The 19,966-nt window shown below is 46.8% G+C and overlaps 1 protein-coding gene across 1 annotated transcript in view; it reads left to right on the forward strand.

Annotated features, from left to right (window-relative positions):
- The first annotated feature begins 3,030 nt into the window (after nucleotides 1-3,030).
- Nucleotides 3,031-19,966, forward strand: part of LOC136572374 (PC-esterase domain-containing protein 1A-like) — an 89,375-nt gene continuing 72,439 nt past the window's right edge. Inside the window, exons 1-2 of the mRNA XM_066572893.1 lie at nucleotides 3,031-3,104; nucleotides 13,030-13,125. Of these exons, the coding sequence (XP_066428990.1) occupies nucleotides 13,053-13,125 (73 nt within the window). The 5' untranslated portion in view covers nucleotides 3,031-3,104; nucleotides 13,030-13,052. The remainder of the gene's footprint in view (nucleotides 3,105-13,029; nucleotides 13,126-19,966) is intronic.

Consider the following 19,966-nt stretch of genomic DNA (forward strand, 5'->3'; position numbering starts at 1 on the left):
TGTGGTGCCCCAGTAGTAAGAGTAACCTCTCCAATACTGCCCCCTGTGGTACCCCACTAGTAAGTGACCCTTCCAATACTGCCCCTTGTAGTACCACACCAGTAACAGTGACCCCTCCAAAACTGCCCCCTGTGGTACCCCACTAGTAAGAGTGACTCCTCCAGTACTGCCCCTGTGGTACCTCACTAGTAACAGTGACCCCCTCCAATACTGCCCCCTGTGGTACCCCACTAGTAAGTGACCCTTCCAATACTGCCCCTTGTAGTACCACACCAGTAACAGTGACCCCTCCAATACTGCCCCCTGTGGTACCCCACTAGTAAGACTGACTCTTCCAGTACTGCCCCCTGTGGTGCCCCACTAGTAAGTGACCCTTCCAATACTGCCCCCTGTGGTGCCCCACTAGTGACTGTGAGCCATCCAATACTGCCCCCTGTGGTACCCCACTAGCAAGAGTGACCCCTCCAATACTGCCCCTGTGGTGCCCCACTAGTGAGAGTGACCACTCCAATACTGCCCACTGTGGTACCCCACTAGTAAGTGACCCTTCCAATACTGCCCCTTGTAGTACCACACTAGTAACAGTGACCCCTCCAATACTGCCCCCTGTGGTACCCCACTAGTAACAGTGACGCCTCCAATACTGCCCCCTGTGGTGCCCCACTAGTAAAAGAGACCCTTCCAATACTGCCCCTTGTAGTAACCCACTAGTAACAGTGACCACTCCAATACTGCCCCTGTGGTACCCTACTAGTAACAGTGACCCCTCCAATACTGCCCCTTGTAGTACCACACTAGTAACAGTGACGCCTCCAATACTGCCCCCTGTGATACCCCACTAGTAAAATAGACCCTTCCAATACTGCCCCTTGTACTAACCCACTAGTAACAGTGACCCCTCCAATACTGCCCCCTGTGGTGCCCCACTAGTAAGTGACCCTTCCAATACTGCCCCTTGTAGTACCACATCAGTAACAGTGACCCCTCCAGTACTGCCCCACTAGTAAGAGTGACCACTCCAATACTGCCCCCTGTGGTGCCCCTCTAGTAAGTGACCCTTCCAATTATGCCCCTTATAGTACCACACTAGTAACAGTGAACCCTCCAATACTGCCCCTTGTAGTACCACACTAGTAACAGTGACCCCTCCAATACTGCCCCTGTGGTACCCCACTAGTAAGAGTGACTCCTCCAGTACTGCCCCTGTGGTACCCCACTAGTAAGAGTGACCCCTCCAACACTTCCCCCTGTGGTGCCCCACTAGTAAGAGTGACCCCTCCAATACTGCCCCCTGTGGTGCCCCAGTAGTAAGAGTAACCTCTCCAATACTGCCCCCTGTGGTACCCCACTAGTAAGTGACCCTTCCAATACTGCCCCTTGTAGTACCACACCAGTAACAGTGACCCCTCCAAAACTGCCCCCTGTGGTACCCCACTAGTAAGAGTGACTCCTCCAGTACTGCCCCTGTGGTACCTCACTAGTAACAGTGACCCCCTCCAATACTGCCCCCTGTGGTACCCCACTAGTAAGTGACCCTTCCAATACTGCCCCTTGTAGTACCACACCAGTAACAGTGACCCCTCCAATACTGCCCCCTGTGGTACCCCACTAGTAAGACTGACTCTTCCAGTACTGCCCCCTGTGGTGCCCCACTAGTAAGTGACCCTTCCAATACTGCCCCCTGTGGTGCCCCACTAGTGACTGTGAGCCATCCAATACTGCCCCCTGTGGTACCCCACTAGCAAGAGTGACCCCTCCAATACTGCCCCTGTGGTGCCCCACTAGTGAGAGTGACCACTCCAATACTGCCCACTGTGGTACCCCACTAGTAAGTGACCCTTCCAATACTGCCCCTTGTAGTACCACACTAGTAACAGTGACCCCTCCAATACTGCCCCCTGTGGTACCCCACTAGTAACAGTGACGCCTCCAATACTGCCCCCTGTGGTGCCCCACTAGTAAAAGAGACCCTTCCAATACTGCCCCTTGTAGTAACCCACTAGTAACAGTGACCACTCCAATACTGCCCCTGTGGTACCCTACTAGTAACAGTGACCCCTCCAATACTGCCCCCTGTGGTACCCTACTAGTAACAGTGACCCCTCCAATACTGCCCCCTGTGGTACCCTACTAGTAACAGTGACCCCTCCAATACTGCCCCCTGTGGTACCCTACTAGTATCAGTGACCCCTCCAATACTGCCCCCATGTGGTACCCTACTAGTAACAGTGACCCCTCCATAACTGCCCCCTGTGGTACCCCACTAGTAATGCTGACCCCTCCAATACTGCCCCCTGTGGTACCCCACTAGTAACAGTGACTCCTCCAATACTGCCCCCTGTCGTGCCCCACTAGTAACAAGGACCCTTCCAATACTGCCCCTTGTGGTACCCCACTAGTAACAAGGACCCTTCCAATACTGCCCCTACTAATAAAAATGACGGTTCCAATACTATCCCCCTGTTAGCCCACTAATAAAAGTGACCACTCCAATACTGCCCCCAGTGGTACCCCACTAGTAATGGTGACCCGCTGCTGCTGGCGGGCAGTGGGGTCATAGGTCAGGAGGTGGAGCTGTAAACCATACAACAGAAGGTCACATCTAGGGTTCCTCTTCTTACTTTGTGACGATTCCTGGAGGTTTAGAGCATAAATATACAAGGGGGCGGGGCTTTATTACCAGGAGCACTTACAGATCACCTACTGTATGGGCTGACCACGGAAGAGGGCTGGGCCATGTAGATACGAGCTGCTCAGATGGACGGAGTCATGTAGATACGAACTGCTCAGATGGGCGGAGTCATGTAGATACGAGCTGCTCAGATGGGCGGAGTCATGTAGACATGGGCTGTCCAGATGGGCGGGGTCATGTAGATACCGTCAGCTCAGATGGGCGGGGTCATGTGGATACGAGCAGCTCAGATGGGCGGGGTCATGTGGATACGAGCGGTCCAGATGGGCGGAGTCATGTAGACATGGGCTGCTCAGATGGGCGGGGTCATGTAGATACGGGCTGTTCAGACGGGCGGGGTCATGTAGATACGGGTCCGGATGCTCTAAGTATACTGCTGTTAAAAGAAGGCGCGGACGGTGAGAGCCAGGCTGTATGTACTACTGTATACCTCTAGTTATATACTATATATACACTGTATACTGCCTGTTATACTACTGTATACCTCTAGTTATATACTATATATACTGTATACTGCCTGTTATACTACTGTATACCACTAGTTATATACTGTATATACTGTATACTGCCTGTTATACTACTGTATACCACTAGTTATATACTGTATATACTGTACACTGCCTGTTATACTGCTGTATACCACTAATTATATACTATATATACTGTATACTACCTGTTATACTGTTGTATACCACTAGTTATATACTATATATACTGTATACTACCTGTTATACTGTTGTATACCACTAGTTATATACTATATATACTGTACACTGCCTGTTATACTGCTGTATACCACTAGTTATATACTATATATACTGTATACTACCTGTTATACTGCTGTATACCACTAGTTATATACTGTATATACTGTACACTGCCTGTTATACTGCTGTATACCTCTAATTATATACTATATATACTGTATACTACCTGTTATACTGTTGTATACCACTAGTTATATACTATATATACTGTATACTACCTGTTATACTGTTGTATACCACTAGTTATATACTGTATATACTGTACACTACCTGTTATACTGCTATATACCACTAGTTATATACTATATATACTGTGCACTACCTGTTATACTGCTGTATACCTCTAGTTATATACTATATATACTGTATACTACCTGTTATACTGCTGTATACCTCTAGTTATATACTATATATACTGTATACTACCTGTTATACTGTTGTATACCACTAGTTATATACTATATATGCTGTATACTACCTGTTATACTGCTGTATACCTCTAGTTATATACTATATATACTGTATACTGCCTGTTATACTACTGTATACCACTAGTTATATACTATATATACTGTATACTGCCTGTTATACTGCTGTATACCACTAGTTATATACTGTATACTGCCTGTTATACTGCTGTATACCTCTAGTTATATACTATATACTGTATACTACCTGTTATACTGCTGTATACCTCTAGTTATATACTATATATACTGTATACTGCCTGTTATACTACTGTATACCACTAGTTATATACTGTATACTGCCTGTTATACTGCTGTATACCTCTAGTTATATACTATATATACTGTTCACTATCTGTTATACTGCTGTATACCACTAGTTATATACTATATATGCTGTATACTACCTGTTATACTGCTATATACCTCTAGTTATATACTATATATACTGTACACTACCTGTTATACTGCTGTATACCTCTAGTTATATACTATATATACTGTATACTACCTGTTATACTGCTGTATACCTCTAGTTATATACTATATATACTGTACACTACCTGTTATACTGCTGTATACCTCTAGTTATATACTATATATACTGTACACTACCTGTTATACTGCTGTATACCTCTAGTTATATACTATATATACTGTATACTACCTGTTATACTGCTGTATACCTCTAGTTATATACTATATATACTGTATACTACCTGTTATACTGTTGTATACCACTAGTTATATACTATATATGCTGTATACTACCTGTTATACTGCTGTATACCTCTAGTTATATACTATATATACTGTATACTGCCTGTTATACTACTGTATACCACTAGTTATATACTATATATACTGTATACTGCCTGTTATACTACTGTATACCACTAGTTATATACTGTATACTACCTGTTATACTGCTGTATACCTCTAGTTATATACTATATATACTGTATACTGCCTGTTATACTACTGTATACCACTAGTTATATACTGTATACTGCCTGTTATACTGCTGTATACCTCTAGTTATATACTATATATACTGTTCACTATCTGTTATACTGCTGTATACCACTAGTTATATACTATATATGCTGTATACTACCTGTTATACTGCTGTATACCTCTAGTTATATACTATATATATTGTACACTACCTGTTATACTGCTGTATACCTCTAGTTATATACTATATATACTGTATACTACCTGTTATACTGCTGTATACCACTAGTTATATACTATATATGCTGTATACTACCTGTTATACTGCTGTATACCTCTAATTATATACTGTATACTACCTGTTATACTGCTGTATACCACTAGTTATATACTATATATGCTGTATACTACCTGTTATACTGCTGTATACCTCTAGTTATATACTATATATACTGTACACTGCCTGTTATACTGCTGTATACCACTAGTTATATACTGTATAGTACCTGTTATATTGCTGTATACCTCTAGTTATATACTATATATACTGTACACTGCCTGTTATACTGCTGTATACCTCTAATTATATACTATATATACTGTATACTACCTGTTATACTGTTGTATACCACTAGTTATATACTATATATGCTGTATACTACCTGTTATACTTCTGTATACCTCTAGTTATATACTATATATGCTGTATACTACCTGTTATACTGCTGTATACCACTAGTTATATACTATATATGCTGTATACTACCTGTTATACTGCTGTATACCACTAGTTATATACTATATATACTGTATACTACCTGTTATACTGCTCTATACCTCTAGTTATATACTATATACTGTACACTACCTGTTATATGGCTGTATACCACTAGTTATATACTATATATACTGTATACTACCTGTTATACTGCTGTATACCACTAGTTATATACTATATACTGTATACTACCTGTTATACTGCTGTATACCTCTAGTTATATACTATATATACTGTACACTGCCTGTTATACTGCTGTATACCACTAGTTATATACTATATATACTGTATACTACCTGTTATACTGCTGTATACCTCTAGTTATATGCTATATATACTGTACACTGCCGGTTATACTGCTGTATACCTCTAATTATATACTGTATACTACCTGTTATACTGCTGTATACCACTAGTTATATACTATATATGCTGTATACTACCTGTTATACTGCTGTATACCTCTAGTTATATACTATATACTGTACACTACCTGTTATATGGCTGTATACCACTAGTTATATACTATATATACTGTATACTACCTGTTATACCGCTGTATACCTCTAGTTATATACTATATATACTGTACACTGCCTGTTATACTGCTGTATACCACTAGTTATATACTATATATACTGTACACTACCTGTTATACTGCTATATACTACAAGTTATATACTGTATATACTGTATAGTACCTGTTATACTGCCTGTTATACTGCTGTATACCACTAGCTATATACTATATATACTGTACACTACCTTTTATACTGCCGTATACTACTAGTTATATTCTATATATACTGTATACTACCTGTTATACTGCTATATACCACTAGTTATATACTATATATACTGTACACTACCTGTTATACTGCTATATACCACTAGTTATATACTATATATACTGTACACTACCTGTTATACTGCTATATACCACTAGTTATATACTATATATACTGTACACTACCTGTTATTCTACTGTATATTACAAGTTATATACTATAAATTTATTGTACACTACCTGTTATACTGCTGTATACCACTAGTTATATACTATCTGTTATACTGCTGTATACTACTAGTTATATACTATATATATATATATATATATATATATATATAAATATATATATACTGTACACTACCAGTTATACTGCTTTATAGCACTATTAATATACTATATATACTGTATACTACCTGTTATACTGCTGTATACCTCTAGTTATATACTATATATACTGTACACTACCTGTTATACTGCTGTATACCTCTAGTTATATAGTACAATATATATATATATAAACTGTATACTACCTTTTATACTGCTGTTTACCACTAGTTATATACTATATATATTGTGTACTACCTGTTATACTGCTGTATACCTCTAGTTATCTATATATATAAAGACGAAAGCCCTCACTAACTCACTCACTGACTCACTGACTGACTGACCGACTCGCCACTAATTCTCCAACTTCCCGATGTCGTAGAAACATGAAATTTGGCACAAGCGTAGATTATCTCCAAAATAGGAATAGTAAAGAGGTCCCAACTCGATTATTCAAATCTAGCGCAAAAGAATTAGCGTCCAAATTTTATGTACGTAATCCAATTCTCTCACTTCCTGATGACGTAGAAACATAAAATTTGGCACGAGCATTGATTATGTCATAAATAGGAAAAGCTAATGGGTCCCAACTCCATTATTCAATACTAAGCTCAAAAGAATTAGCGTCCAAATTTTACTTACGTAATCTAATTCTCTCACTTCCCGATGTCATAGAAACATGATATTTGGCACGAGCATTTATTATCTCATGGATAGAAAAAGTTAATGGGTCCCAACTCCATTATTCAATTCTATGCGCAAAAGAATTAGCGTCCAAATTTTACGTACAGAATTTAATTCTCTCACTTCCCAATGTCATAGAAACTTGAAATTTGGCACCAGCATTGATTATGTCATAAATAGGAAAAGTAAATAGGTCCCAACTCGATTATTAAATTCTAGGCGCCAAGGAACTAGCGTCCAAATTTTACGTACGGAATCTAATTCTCTCAGTTCCCGATGTCATAGAAATTTGAAATTTGGCACGAGCATTGATTATGTCATAAATAGGAAAAGCTAATGGGTGCCAACTCAATTATTCAACACCAGTACCAAATTAACTCGGGCGAATCCGGGTATATCAGCTAGTATACTATATATACTGTATACTACTTGTTATACTGCCTGTTATACTTCTGTATACTACTAGTTATATACTATATATATTGTACACTACCTGTTATACTGCTGTATACCTCTAGTTATCTATATATATAAAGACGAAAGCCCTCACTGACTCACTCACTCACTCACTGACTGACTGACTCGCCACTAATTCTCCAACTTCCCGATGTCGTAGTAACATGAAATTTGGCACAAGCGTAGATTATCTCCAAAATAGGAAAAGTAAAGAGGTCCCAACTCGATTATTCAATTCTAGCGCAAAAGAATTAGCGTCCACATTTTATGTACGTAATCTAATTCTCTCACTTCCCGATGTCATTTTATATAAAGGAAACGTCGCATGGTTACCTCCATGTGGTGTTTCCTAGGTAACGCAAAGAACCATGAAAAAGGGTGAACATATTTGTTTCTTCGGTATCTCTAAAGTAACGACGACTTCATAAGATTTTCCGTGTGAACACCAGATAAACACCAGTACCAAATTAGCTCGGGTAAAGCCGAGTATATCAGCTAGTATTGTATAATTTTGTGTCATCTGCAAATATTGATATTTTGCTGTGCAGCCCCTCTATCAGGTCATTGATAAATATATTGAACAGAATGGGGCCTAATACTGAACCCTGTGGCCCCCCACTAGCGACGGTGGCCCAATCAGAGTACGATCCATTTATTACTACCCTCTGCTTTCTATCATTGAGCCAATTCTTTACCCAGATACACACGTTTTCACCCAATCCGAGCTTCTCATTTTGTATATCGGCCTATTATGCAGCATGGTGTCAAAGGCTTTAGAGAAGTCCAGATATACGAGATCAATAGATTCTCCCAGGTCCAGCCTAGAGCTTAAGGCCCATTTACACTGGACGAGTGTTTGGCAAACGATGCCCAACACTCGTCCTTGTGTCTCTGCACTCCCCTGTTCCTCCATGGGAGCTAGCAGGGCTGAATTACACATGGAGTGGCCAGCAGGGGGGCGGGGCAGTGCAGGAAATTTCTCTCCTCTCGCTCCCCCGCCCCTCTCCATTGAGATACACAACAGCCGTTCACTATTGAACGGCCGTTGTTTAAACTGCACGGTGAGCAATGATCTGATCGTCCATTGTTTATGTTGCATAAAAGATCAGCTCATCGCTCATCATGCAGTTTAAACATCAACTGTTTAATAGCGAATGGCCCCTGTGTATCTCAATTGAGAGGGGCGGCAGAGCGAGAGCAGAGAAATCTCCTGCACTGCCCCACCCCCCTGCTGGACGCTCAGTGTGCGAGCCAGCTGTGGGAGCTCCCGTGCAGGAGCACAGGAGCACGGAGACACAGGGACGAGTGACGGGCATCATTTGCCCAACACTCGTCCAGTGCAAATGGGCCTATACTTCGTCGTAGAAGCTGATCAGATTGGTCTGACATGATCGACCCCTCATGAATCCATGCTGGTGATGAGTTATTCCATGGTTCTCCTTGAGGTATTCTAGAATGGCGACTCTCAGAAACCCCTTGAATATTTTTCCGGTTATTGAAGTCAGACTTACCGGCCTGTAGTTACCAGGCTCTCTTTTAGACCCCTTTTGTTTATTGGAACCACATTGGCAATGTGCCAATCCAGTGGTACAACCCCGGTCTTGATAGTGTCCATAAATATAAGAAATAGTGGTCTAGCTACCACATCACTTAGTTCCCTTAGTACCCTTGGGTGTATTCCATCTGGGCCTGGCGATTTATCACTTTTAATCCTCTTTAACCGATTCCGCACTTCCTTCTGTGTTAGGTATGCTATATGTAGCGGGGGGTTCATTTTATTCCTCTGCATCTCGTGTGACATTTCCTTTTCGTTCGTGAATACACTTGAAAAGAAACTATTTAATATGTTTGCCTTCCCTCCATCGTCTTCTATAATTTCTCCTGCATTATTTGTTAAAGGGCCAGCGCTCTCCCTGCAAATCCTTTTACTGTTAATATAATTGAAGAATAGTTTTGGGTTGTTTTTGCTCTCTTTGGCGATCCGTCTTTCTGCTTCCTCCTTGGCAGTTTTGATCTTTTCTTTACATATTTAGTTTTTTTCCTGTATGATTTTAGCGCTTCTTCGCTGCCTTCTTGCTTTAGTAAGTTAAACGCTTTCTTTTTTTTTTTTCGTCTTTTCCTTCTACTTGTGTTTTTTTTAGGGTATAATCACAAGAGGGTGATTAGAATGTTTTAAAACATTTCCCATTTGTCCTCCGTACTGATATTTTTGAGGATGTTGTCCCAATTAATGTTACCGATAGTTCTGAGCTGATCAAATTTTGCTTTACTAAAGATGTAACATAGCTTGGATACAAGATGTGATACGGGCAGGCATGGAGGCTCTAGTACCCTGTTGTACCCCCTCTAGCTTGGATACAGGATGTGATAAGGGCATGGAGGCTCTAGTACCCTGTTGTACTGCCTCTAGCTTGGATACAAGATGTGATACGGGCAGGCATGGAGGCTCTAGTACCCTGTTGTACCCCCTCTAGCTTGGATACAGGATGTGATAAGGGCATGGAGGCTCTAGTACCCTGTTGTACTGCCTCTAGCTTGGATACAAGATGTGATACGGGCAGGCATGGAGGCTCTAGTACCCTGTTGTACCGCCTCTAGCTTGTATACAAGATGTGATACGGGCAGGCATGGAGGCTCTAGTACCCTGGTGTACCGCCTGCAGCTTGGATACAAGATGTGATACGGACAGGCATGGAGGCTCTAGTACCCTGTTGTACTGCCTCTAGCTTGTATACAAGATGTGATACGGGCAGGCATGGAGGCTCTAGTACCCTGGTGTACCGCCTGTAGCTTGGATACAAGATGTGATACGGGCGGGCATGGAGGCTCCGGTAGCCTGTTGTACTGCCTCTAGCTTGGATACAAGATGTGATACGGGAGGGCATGGAGGCTCTAGTACCCTGTTGTACCGCCTCTAGCTTGGATACAAGATGTGATACAGCGGGCATGGAGGCTCTAGTATCCTGTTGGAACGCCTCTAGCTTGGATACAAGATGTGATACGAGTGGGCATGGAGGCTCTAGTACCCTGTTGTACCGCCTCTAGCTTGTATACAAGATGTGATACGGGCATGGAGGCTCTAGTACCCTGTTGTACCACCTCTAGCTTGGATACAAGATGTGATACGGGCAGGCATGGAGGCTCTAGTACCCTGTTGTACCCCCTCTAGCTTGTATACAAGATGTGATACGGGCAGGCATGGAGGCTCTAGTATCCTGGTGTACCGCCTGTAGCTTGGATACAAGATGTGATACGGACAGGCATGGAGGCTCTAGTACCCTGTTGTACTGCCTCTAGCTTGTATACAAGATGTGATACAGGCGGGCATGGAGGCTCTAGTACCCTGTTGTACCACCTCTAGCTTAGATACAAGATGTGATACGGGAGGGCACAGAGGCTCTAGTACCCTGTTGTACCGCCTCTAGCCTGGATACAAGATGGGATACAGGTGGACATGGAGGCTCTAGTATCCTGTTGGAACGCCTCTAGCTTGGATACAAGATGTGATACGAGTGGGCATGGAGGCTCTAGTACCCTGTTGTACCGCCTCTAGCTTGGATGCAAGATGTGATACGGGTGGGCATGGAGGCTCTAGTGCCCTGTTGTACCACCTCTAGCTTGGATACAAGATCTGATATAGGCGGGCATGGAAGCTCCATAGTATCACCTACAGCGTACACCCACCATAGTGCCATCTGCAGGGTATACCAACCATTGCGCCATCTGCAGGGTACACCCACCATTGCGCCAGCTACAGGGTACACCCACCATAGTGCCATCTACAGGGTACACCAACCATAGTGCCATCTACAGGGTACACCCACCATAGTGCCATCTACAGTGTACACCCACCATAGTGCCATCTACAGGGTACACCCACCATAGTGCCATCTACAGGGTACACCCACCATAGTGCCATCTACAGGGTACACCCACCATAGCGTCATCTACAGGGTACAACCTCCATAGTGCCATCTACAGGGTACAACCTCCATAGTGCCATCTACAGGGTACAACCTCCATAGTGCCATCTAAAGGGTACACCCTCGATAGTGCTGCCTGCCGGATATACCATCCACATTGCTCTCTACAAAGAACACCCTCCACGGTGCCACCTACAAGGTACACCTTCCATAGTGCCACCTACAGGGTACAACCTCCATAGTGCCACCTACAGGGTACAACCTCCATAGTGCCACCTACAGGGTACACCCTCCATAGTGCCACCTACAGGGTACACCCTCCATAGTGCCACCTACAGGGTACACCCTCCATAGTGCCAACTACAGGGTACACCCCCCATAGTGCCATATACAAGGTACACCCCCCCATAGAGCCATATACAGGGTACACCCCCCATAGTGCCACCTACAGGGTACACCCTCTATAGTGCCACCTACAGGGTACACCCTCTATAGTGCCACCTACAGGGTACACCCTCTATAGTGCCACCTACAGGGTACACCCTCCATAGTGCCACCTACAGAGTACACCCTCCATAGTGCCACCTACAGAGTACACCCTCCATAGTGCCACCAACAGGGTACACCCTCCATAGTGCCACCAACAGGGTACACCCTCCATAGTGCCACCTACAGGGTACACCCCCCATAGTGCCATATACAAGGTACACCCTCCATAGTGCCATATACAGGGTACACCCCCCATAGTGCCATATACAGGGTACACCCACCATAGTGCCATCTAGAGGGTACACCCCCCATTGTGCCATCTACAGGGTACACCCCCCATTGTGCCATATACAGGGTACACCCCCCATAGCACCATCTACAGGGTAGACTCTCCATAGTGCCATCTACAGCGTACACCCTCTATAGTGTCATATTCAGGATACACCCTCCATAATGCCACCTACAGGGTTCACCGGCCATAGTGTCACCTACCAAGGTTCACCTTCTATAGTGTCACCCACAGGGTTCACTTTCCATAGTGTCATCTACATGGCGTCAGCTACAGGTCTTCTCCTCCATAGTGCCAGCTACAGCTGCACAACACCCACACAATGCCCCTGGGTCATGCAGAAAGTTGCCTTGTGCAGCGCTGTACATGTGGACTGTCGGTGACGGCCCTGTCTCTGTTCTCTGTTGCAGGTCCTGGATGTTTGGCTCCTGTCATGGCCGCCTTCTGCTCGTCTGATGTTCGCCAGTTACTGCACAACAAGTTTGTCGTCGTCCTCGGAGACTCCAGTAAGTGTGCAGAGTACACCCTTCATAGTGCCAACTACAGGGTACACCCTTCATAGTGCCAACTACAGGGTACACTCTCCATAGTGCCAACTACAGGGTACACTCTCCATAGTGCCAACTACAGGGTACACCCTCCATAGTGCCAACTACAGGGTACACCCTCCATAGTGCCAACTACAGGGTACACCCTCCATAGTGCCAACTACAGGGTACACCCTCCATAGTGCCAACTACAGGGTACACTCTCCATAGTGCCAACTACAGGGTACACCCTCCATAGTGCCAACTACAGGGTACACTTTCTATACTGCCAACTACAGGGTACACCCTCCATAGCGCCAACTACAGGGTACACCCTCCATAGCGCCAACTACAGGGTACACCCTCCATAGTGCCAACTACAGGGTACACCCTCCATAGTGCCAACTACAGGGTACACCCTCCATAGTGCCAACTACAGGGTACACTTTCTATACTGCCAACTACAGGGTACACCCTCCATAGCGCCAACTACAGGGTACACCCTCAATAGTGCCAGCTACAGGGTACACCCTCAATAGTGCCAACTACAGGGTACACCCTCAATAGTGCCAACTACAGGATACACCCTCAATAGTGCCAACTACAGGGTACACCCTCAATAGTGCCAACTACAGGGTACACCCTCCAGAGTGCCAACTACAGGGTACACCCTCCAGAGTGCCAACTACAGGGTACACTTTGAAGAGTGCCAACTACAGGGTACACTTTGAAGAGTGCCAACTACAGGGTACACCCTCGATAGTGCCAACTACAGGGTACACCCTCGATAGTGCCAACTACAGGGTACACCCTCGATAGTGCCAACTACAGGGTACACCCTCGATAGTGCCAACTACAGGGTACACTTTCTATAGTGCCAACTACAGGGTACACCCTAGATAGTGACAACTACAGGGTACACCCTCTTTAGTGACAACTTGTGGTGATCTGCAGAGGTACAAGATGACATCAGATGTCTGGATGTGTTGCGGCTTTCAAGCCTGTTTTCTGCCATTTCCGTAACTGCGCCAGCTGGGCACTAAATGGCAGACCTCCTCCTCCCCTGTAATCAGCTGTGCTGCCCTCTAGTGGTAATGGCAGAGCTCCTCCTCCCCTGTAATCAGCTGTGCTGCCCTCTAGTGGTAATGGCAGAGCTCCTCCTCCCCTGTAATCAGCTGTGCTGCCCTCTAGTGGTAATGGCAGAACTCCTCCTCCCCTGTGATCAGCTGTGCTGCTCTCTAGTGGTAATGGCAGAGCTCCTCCTCCCCTGTGATCAGCTGTGCTGCCCTCTAGTGGTGTCTCCGAGAATAAATAATCGAACAGTAAAATTCCTACAGATCATATTAAAGAATCTGCGATGCTATAAATGAGTATTACTAATTGGGCCTTCATTAACTCTTATTTGTGCGTTGACATTTGACGTTTATTGCGGGGCAAGCTGTAGATGTTATTGCCACCATTTTGGGGTACAAATAGCTTTTATTATTATTTCTGGGAGGTCAGGGTGAAGGAACACATAAATGCAGCCATTAATAATGTATAAATCGCATAGAACAACCCCACAAAGCCAGTAACAGGGCGCAAGGAAGACTGTAAAGCCGCCAGTGAAGCTTAATCACTTAACTGAATAAAGCACCAGCAAAGGAACGCGTTTCGAGGCCAAAGACCTCTTCTTCAGTCAGCTGCCCATCACTCACTGTGCAGGAGCTTCTCCGGGGTTGTGTCCAGGCCTGTAAGGTTGTTCTACGGAATATCCCACCCTCACCCTGTGGAGCGAGGTGTCAACCTGCTTGGCTGCTCCTCCGTTATAACGCCACCTCTACTTTTCACTCACGGACATTGAGGCATCTTAAATCTCCAACCTCCAGGCACCAACTCAGGGCTGCCTCACCTTTCTCTCCCCTCCAAAATGTTGTGTAAATTCAGTTTTTTTCTACTTTTGCACAATAAAAACCATTTTTTGGAAAATAATTAGTTTTTGATATCACTGAATTCAGAGATGAAGAGCTTTATCCTTCCATTGATGGAGCTCTGTGAGGGCTTCCTTGTTTGTGTGACGAGCTATATTACAAATTGGTACCATTTTGGGGTACATGTGACTTTTATGGTGTTTTTGAGAGGTGAATTTTACAAAACAAACAACTTAGCTTCATTTTGTTGCCTTTTTATGTGACTTTTATGGTGTTTTTGAGAGGCGATGCTTACATCCCACATTAGCTCTTGCTGATCTCCATCATCTTCAGACTCTCTCATTGTGAACCTTGTGCCACGTCATAGGCTAATATATAAAATGAGGCAGCTCGGACTGGGCGATAACGTGTGTATATGGGTAAGAAATTGGCTCAGAGATAGAAAGCAGAGGGTGGGAATAAATGGTTCGTACTCTGTTTGGGCCACCGTGGCTAGTGGGGGCCACAGGGCTCAGTATTAGGCCCCATTCTGTTCAATATACTTATTAATGACCTGATAGAGGGACAGAATAGTAAAATATTAATATTTACAGATGATACAAAAGTGCAATTGAAAGAGGCTGAACTAGATGGACATTGTCTTCATTCAGCCTAACATACTATGTTACTGTCTATGAGGAGAACGGGGGACTGATGGTGGACCTCTCAATTTTGGTATTCTCCGGCAAAGACCACTCGAGCGCCCGATGCCGGCTGTGAGTGCAGGTTCCCCTACAGAACGTCGGGCCCTCATGGAGTCTGTGTGGGACACTTGGTCAGTTGCTGCTGGAGGTCAGTCTGTAGGCCTCTGGCAGTGCCCTTCTGTTCCTCCGGTCCAGATGCTGGAGGTCAGTCTGTAGGCCTCTGGCAGCTCTTCCTGTTCCACTGGTCCTGATGCTGGAGGTCAGTCTGGAGACCTCTGGCAGCACCTCCTATTCCTCAGGTCCTGATGCTGGAGGTCATTCTGTAGGTCTCGGGCAGCTCCTCTTGTCCCTCCGGTCCTGATGCTAGAAGTTAGTCTGTAGGCTTCTGACACCTCCTGTTCTTCTGTTCCTGATAGTGGCGGTCAGTCGGTAGACCTCTGCAGTGCCTCCTGTCTCTCTGGTCCTGATGCTGGAGCTCAATCTGTAGGCCTCTGGCAGCTCCTCTGGTCCCTCCGGTCCTGATGCTGGAGGTCAGTTTGTAGGCCTCTGGAAGCTCCTCCTGTTCCTCTGGTCCTGATACTGGAGGTCAGTCTGTAGGCCTCTGGCAGTGCCTCCTGTTCCTCCAGTCCTGATGCTGGAGGTCAGTCTGTAGGCATCTGGCAGCTCCTGCTGTTCTTCTGTTCCTAATGCTGGAGATCAGTCTATAGGTATGTGGCAGCTCCTCCTGTTACTCCTTTCCTGATGCTGGAGGTCAGTCTGTAGGTCTCTGGCAGCCCCTGCGGTCCTGATACTGGAGGTCAGTCTGTAGGTCCCTGGCAGCTCCTTCTGTACCTCTGGTCCTGATGCTAGAGGTCAGTCTGTAGGTCTCTGGCAGCGCCTCCTGTTCCTCCGGTGCTGATTCTGGAGGTCAGTCTGTAGGCCTCTGGCAGCTCCTTTTGTACCTCCGGTCCTGATGCTGGGGGTCAGTCTGTAGGCCTCTGGCAGCGCCTCCTGTTCCTCCGGTCCTGATTCTGGAGGTCAGTCTGTAGGCCTCTGGCAGCTCCTTCTGTACCTCTGGTCCTGATGCTGGGGGTCAGTCTGTAGGTCTCTGGCAGCTCCTGCGGTCCTGATGCTGGAGGTCAGTCTGTAGGCCTCTGGCAGCTCCTCTTGGCCCTCTGGTCCTGATCCTGGATGTCACTCTGTAGGGCCCTGGCACCTCCTTTTGTACCTCTAGTCCTGATGCTAGAGGTCAGACTGTAGGCTTCTGGTAGCTCCTTCTGTTCCTCTGGTCCTGATGCTGGAGGTCAGTCTGTAGGCCTCTAGAAGCTCCTCCTGTTCTTCTGGTCCTGATGCTGGAGGGCAGTCTCTAGGATTCTGGCAACACCTTCCGTCCCTCCGACCCTGATGCTGGAGGGCAGTCTTTAGGCCTCTGGCAGCTCTTCTGGTCCTGATGCTGGAGCTCAATCTGTAGGCCTCTGGCAGCTCCTCTTGTCCCTCCGGTCCTGATGCTGGAGGTCAGTCTGTAGGCCTCTGATGCTCTTCCTGTTCCTCTGGTCCTGATACTGGAGGTCAGTCTGTAGGATTCTGGCAGCACTTCTAGTCCTGATGTTGGAGGACAGTATGTTGGCCTCTGGCAGCTTCTCCTGTTCCTCCGGTCCTTATGCTTGAGGTCAGTCTGTAGACCTCAGGCAGCGCCTCCTGTTCCTCTGGTCTTGAAGTTGGAGGTCAGTCTGTAGGCTTTTGGCAGCTCCTCTTGTCCCTCCAGTCTTGATGCTGGGGGTCAGTCTGTAGGCCTTTGGCAGCGCCTCCTTTTCCTCTGGTCCTAAAGTTGGAGGTCAGTCTGTAGGCCTCTGGCAGCTCCTCCTGTTCCTCCGGTGCTGATGCTGGAGCTCAATTTTGTAGACCTCTGGTAGCGCCTCCTGTTCCTCTGGTCCTGAAGATAGAGGTCAGTCTGTAGGCCTCTGGCAGTGCCTCCTGTACCTTCAGTCCTGAAGTTGAAGGTCATTCTGTAGGCCTCTGGAAGCTCCTCCTGTTTCTCTGGTCCTGATGCTGGAGCTCAAACTGTAGACCTCTGGCAGCTTCCCTTGTCCCTCCAGTCCTGATGCTAGAGGTCAGTCTGTAGGCTTCTGGCAGCTCCTCCAGTCCTGATGCTGGAGGTCAGTTGTAGGCCTCTGCAAACTCCTTCTGTACCTCTGGTACTGATGCTGGAGGTCAGCCTTTGGACCTCTGGCAGCTCCTTTTGTTCCTCCGGTCCTGATGCTGGAGTTCAATGTGTAGACCTCTGGCAGCACCTCCTGTCCCTCCGGTCCTGAAGTTGGAGAACAGTCTGTAGGCCTTGGCAGCTCCTGCTGTCCCTCCAGTCCTGATGCTGGAGGTCAGTCTGTAGGCCTCTGGCAGCTCCTCTTGCCCCTCTGGTCCTGATGCTGGATGTCACTCTGTAGGGCCCTGGCACCTCCTTTTGTACCTCTAGTCCTGATGCTTGAGGTCAATCTGTAGGCCTCTGGCGGCGCCTCCTGTTCCTCCGGTCTTGATGCTGGGGGTTAGTCTGTAGGCCTTTGGCAGCGCCTCCTTTTCCTCTGGTCCTAAAGTTGGAGGTCAGTCTGAAGGCCTCTGGCAGCTCCTCCTGTTCCTCCGGTGCTGCTGCTGGAGCTCGATTTTGTAGACCTCTGGTAGCGCCTCCTGTTCCTCTGGTCCTGAAGATGGAGGTCAGTCTGTAGGCCTCTGGCAGTGCCTCCTGTTCCTTCAGTCCTGAAGTTGAAGGCCAGTCTGTAGGCCGCTGGAAGCTCCTCCTTTTTCTCTGGTCCTGATGCTGGAGCTCAATCTGTAGACCTCTGGCAGCTCCTCTTGTCCCTCCAGTCCTGATGCTAGAGGTCAGTCTATAGGCTTCTGGCTGCTCCTCCGGTCCTGATGCTGGAGGTCAGTCTGTAGGCCTCTGCAAGCTCCTTCTGTACCTCTGGTACTGATGCTGGAGGTCAGCCTTTGGACCTCTGGCAGCTCCTTTTGTCCCTCCGGTCCTGATGCTGGGGGTCAGTCTGTAGGCCTTTGGCAGTGCCTCCTGCTCCTCCGGTCCTGAAGTTGGAGGTCAGTATGTAGGCCTCTGGCAGCTCCTCTTGTCCCTCCAGCCCTGATGCTGGAGGTCAGTCTGTTGGCCTCTGGCAGCTACTCCGGTCCTGATGCTTGAGGTCAGTCTGTAGGCCTCTGGCAGCTCCTCCGGTCCCGATACTGGAGGTCAGTCCGTAGGCCTCTGGCAGCGCCTCCTGTTCCTCCAGTCCTAATCCTGGAAGTCAGTCTGTATGCCCCTGGCAGCTTCTTTCTGTACCTCCGATTCTAATGCTGGGGGTCAGCTTGTGGGCCTCTGGCAGCTCCTTCTGTCCCTCCGATCCTGATGCTGGGGTTTAGTCTGTAGGCCTCTGGCAGTGTCTGCTGTTCCTCCAGTCCTGATGCTGGATGTCAGTCTGTAGGCCTCTGGCAGCTCCTTCTGTCCCTCCGGTCCTGATGCTGAGGGTTAGTCTGTAGGCCTCTGGCAGCTCCTCCGGTCCCTATACTGGAGGTCAGTCCGTAGGCCTCTGGCAGCGCCTCCTGTTCCTCCAGTCCTGATCCTGGAAGTCAGTCTGTATGCCCCTGGCAGCTCCTTTCTGTGCCTCCGATTCTGATGCTGGAGGTCAGCCTGTGGGCCTCTGGCAGCTCCTTCTGTCCCTCCGATCCTGATGCTGGGGTTTAGTCTGTAGGCCTCTGGCAGTGTCTGCTGTTCCTCCAGTCCTCATGCTAGAGGTCAGTCTGTAGGCCTCTGGCAGCTCCTTCTGTCCCTCCAGCCCTGATGCTGGGGGTTAGTCTGTAGGCCTCTGGCAGTGCCTCCTGTTCCTCCAGTCCTGATGCTGGAGGTCAGTCTGTAGGCCTCTGGCAGTGCCTCCTGTCTTGATGCTGGAGGTCAGTCTGTAGGCCTCTGGCAGTGTCTCCTGTTCCTCCAGTCCTGATGCTGGAGGTCGGTCTGTAGGCCTCTGGCAGCTTCTCCTGTTCCTCCAGTCCTGATGCTGGGGGTTAGTCTGTAGGCCTCTGGCAGCTTCTCCTGTTCCTCCAGTCCTGATGCTGGAGGTCAGTCTGTAGGCCTCTGGGAGCTTCTCCTGTTCCTCCAGTCCTGATGCTGGGGGTTAGTCTGTAGGCCTCTGGTAGCTCCTTCTATCCCTCCAGTCCTGATGCTGTAGGTCAGTCTGTAGGCCTCTGGGAGCTCCTCTAGTTCTGATGCTGTAG

Source organism: Eleutherodactylus coqui, chromosome 7 (genome assembly GCF_035609145.1).
Source record: "Eleutherodactylus coqui strain aEleCoq1 chromosome 7, aEleCoq1.hap1, whole genome shotgun sequence".
NCBI lineage: Eukaryota > Metazoa > Chordata > Amphibia > Anura > Eleutherodactylidae > Eleutherodactylus > Eleutherodactylus coqui.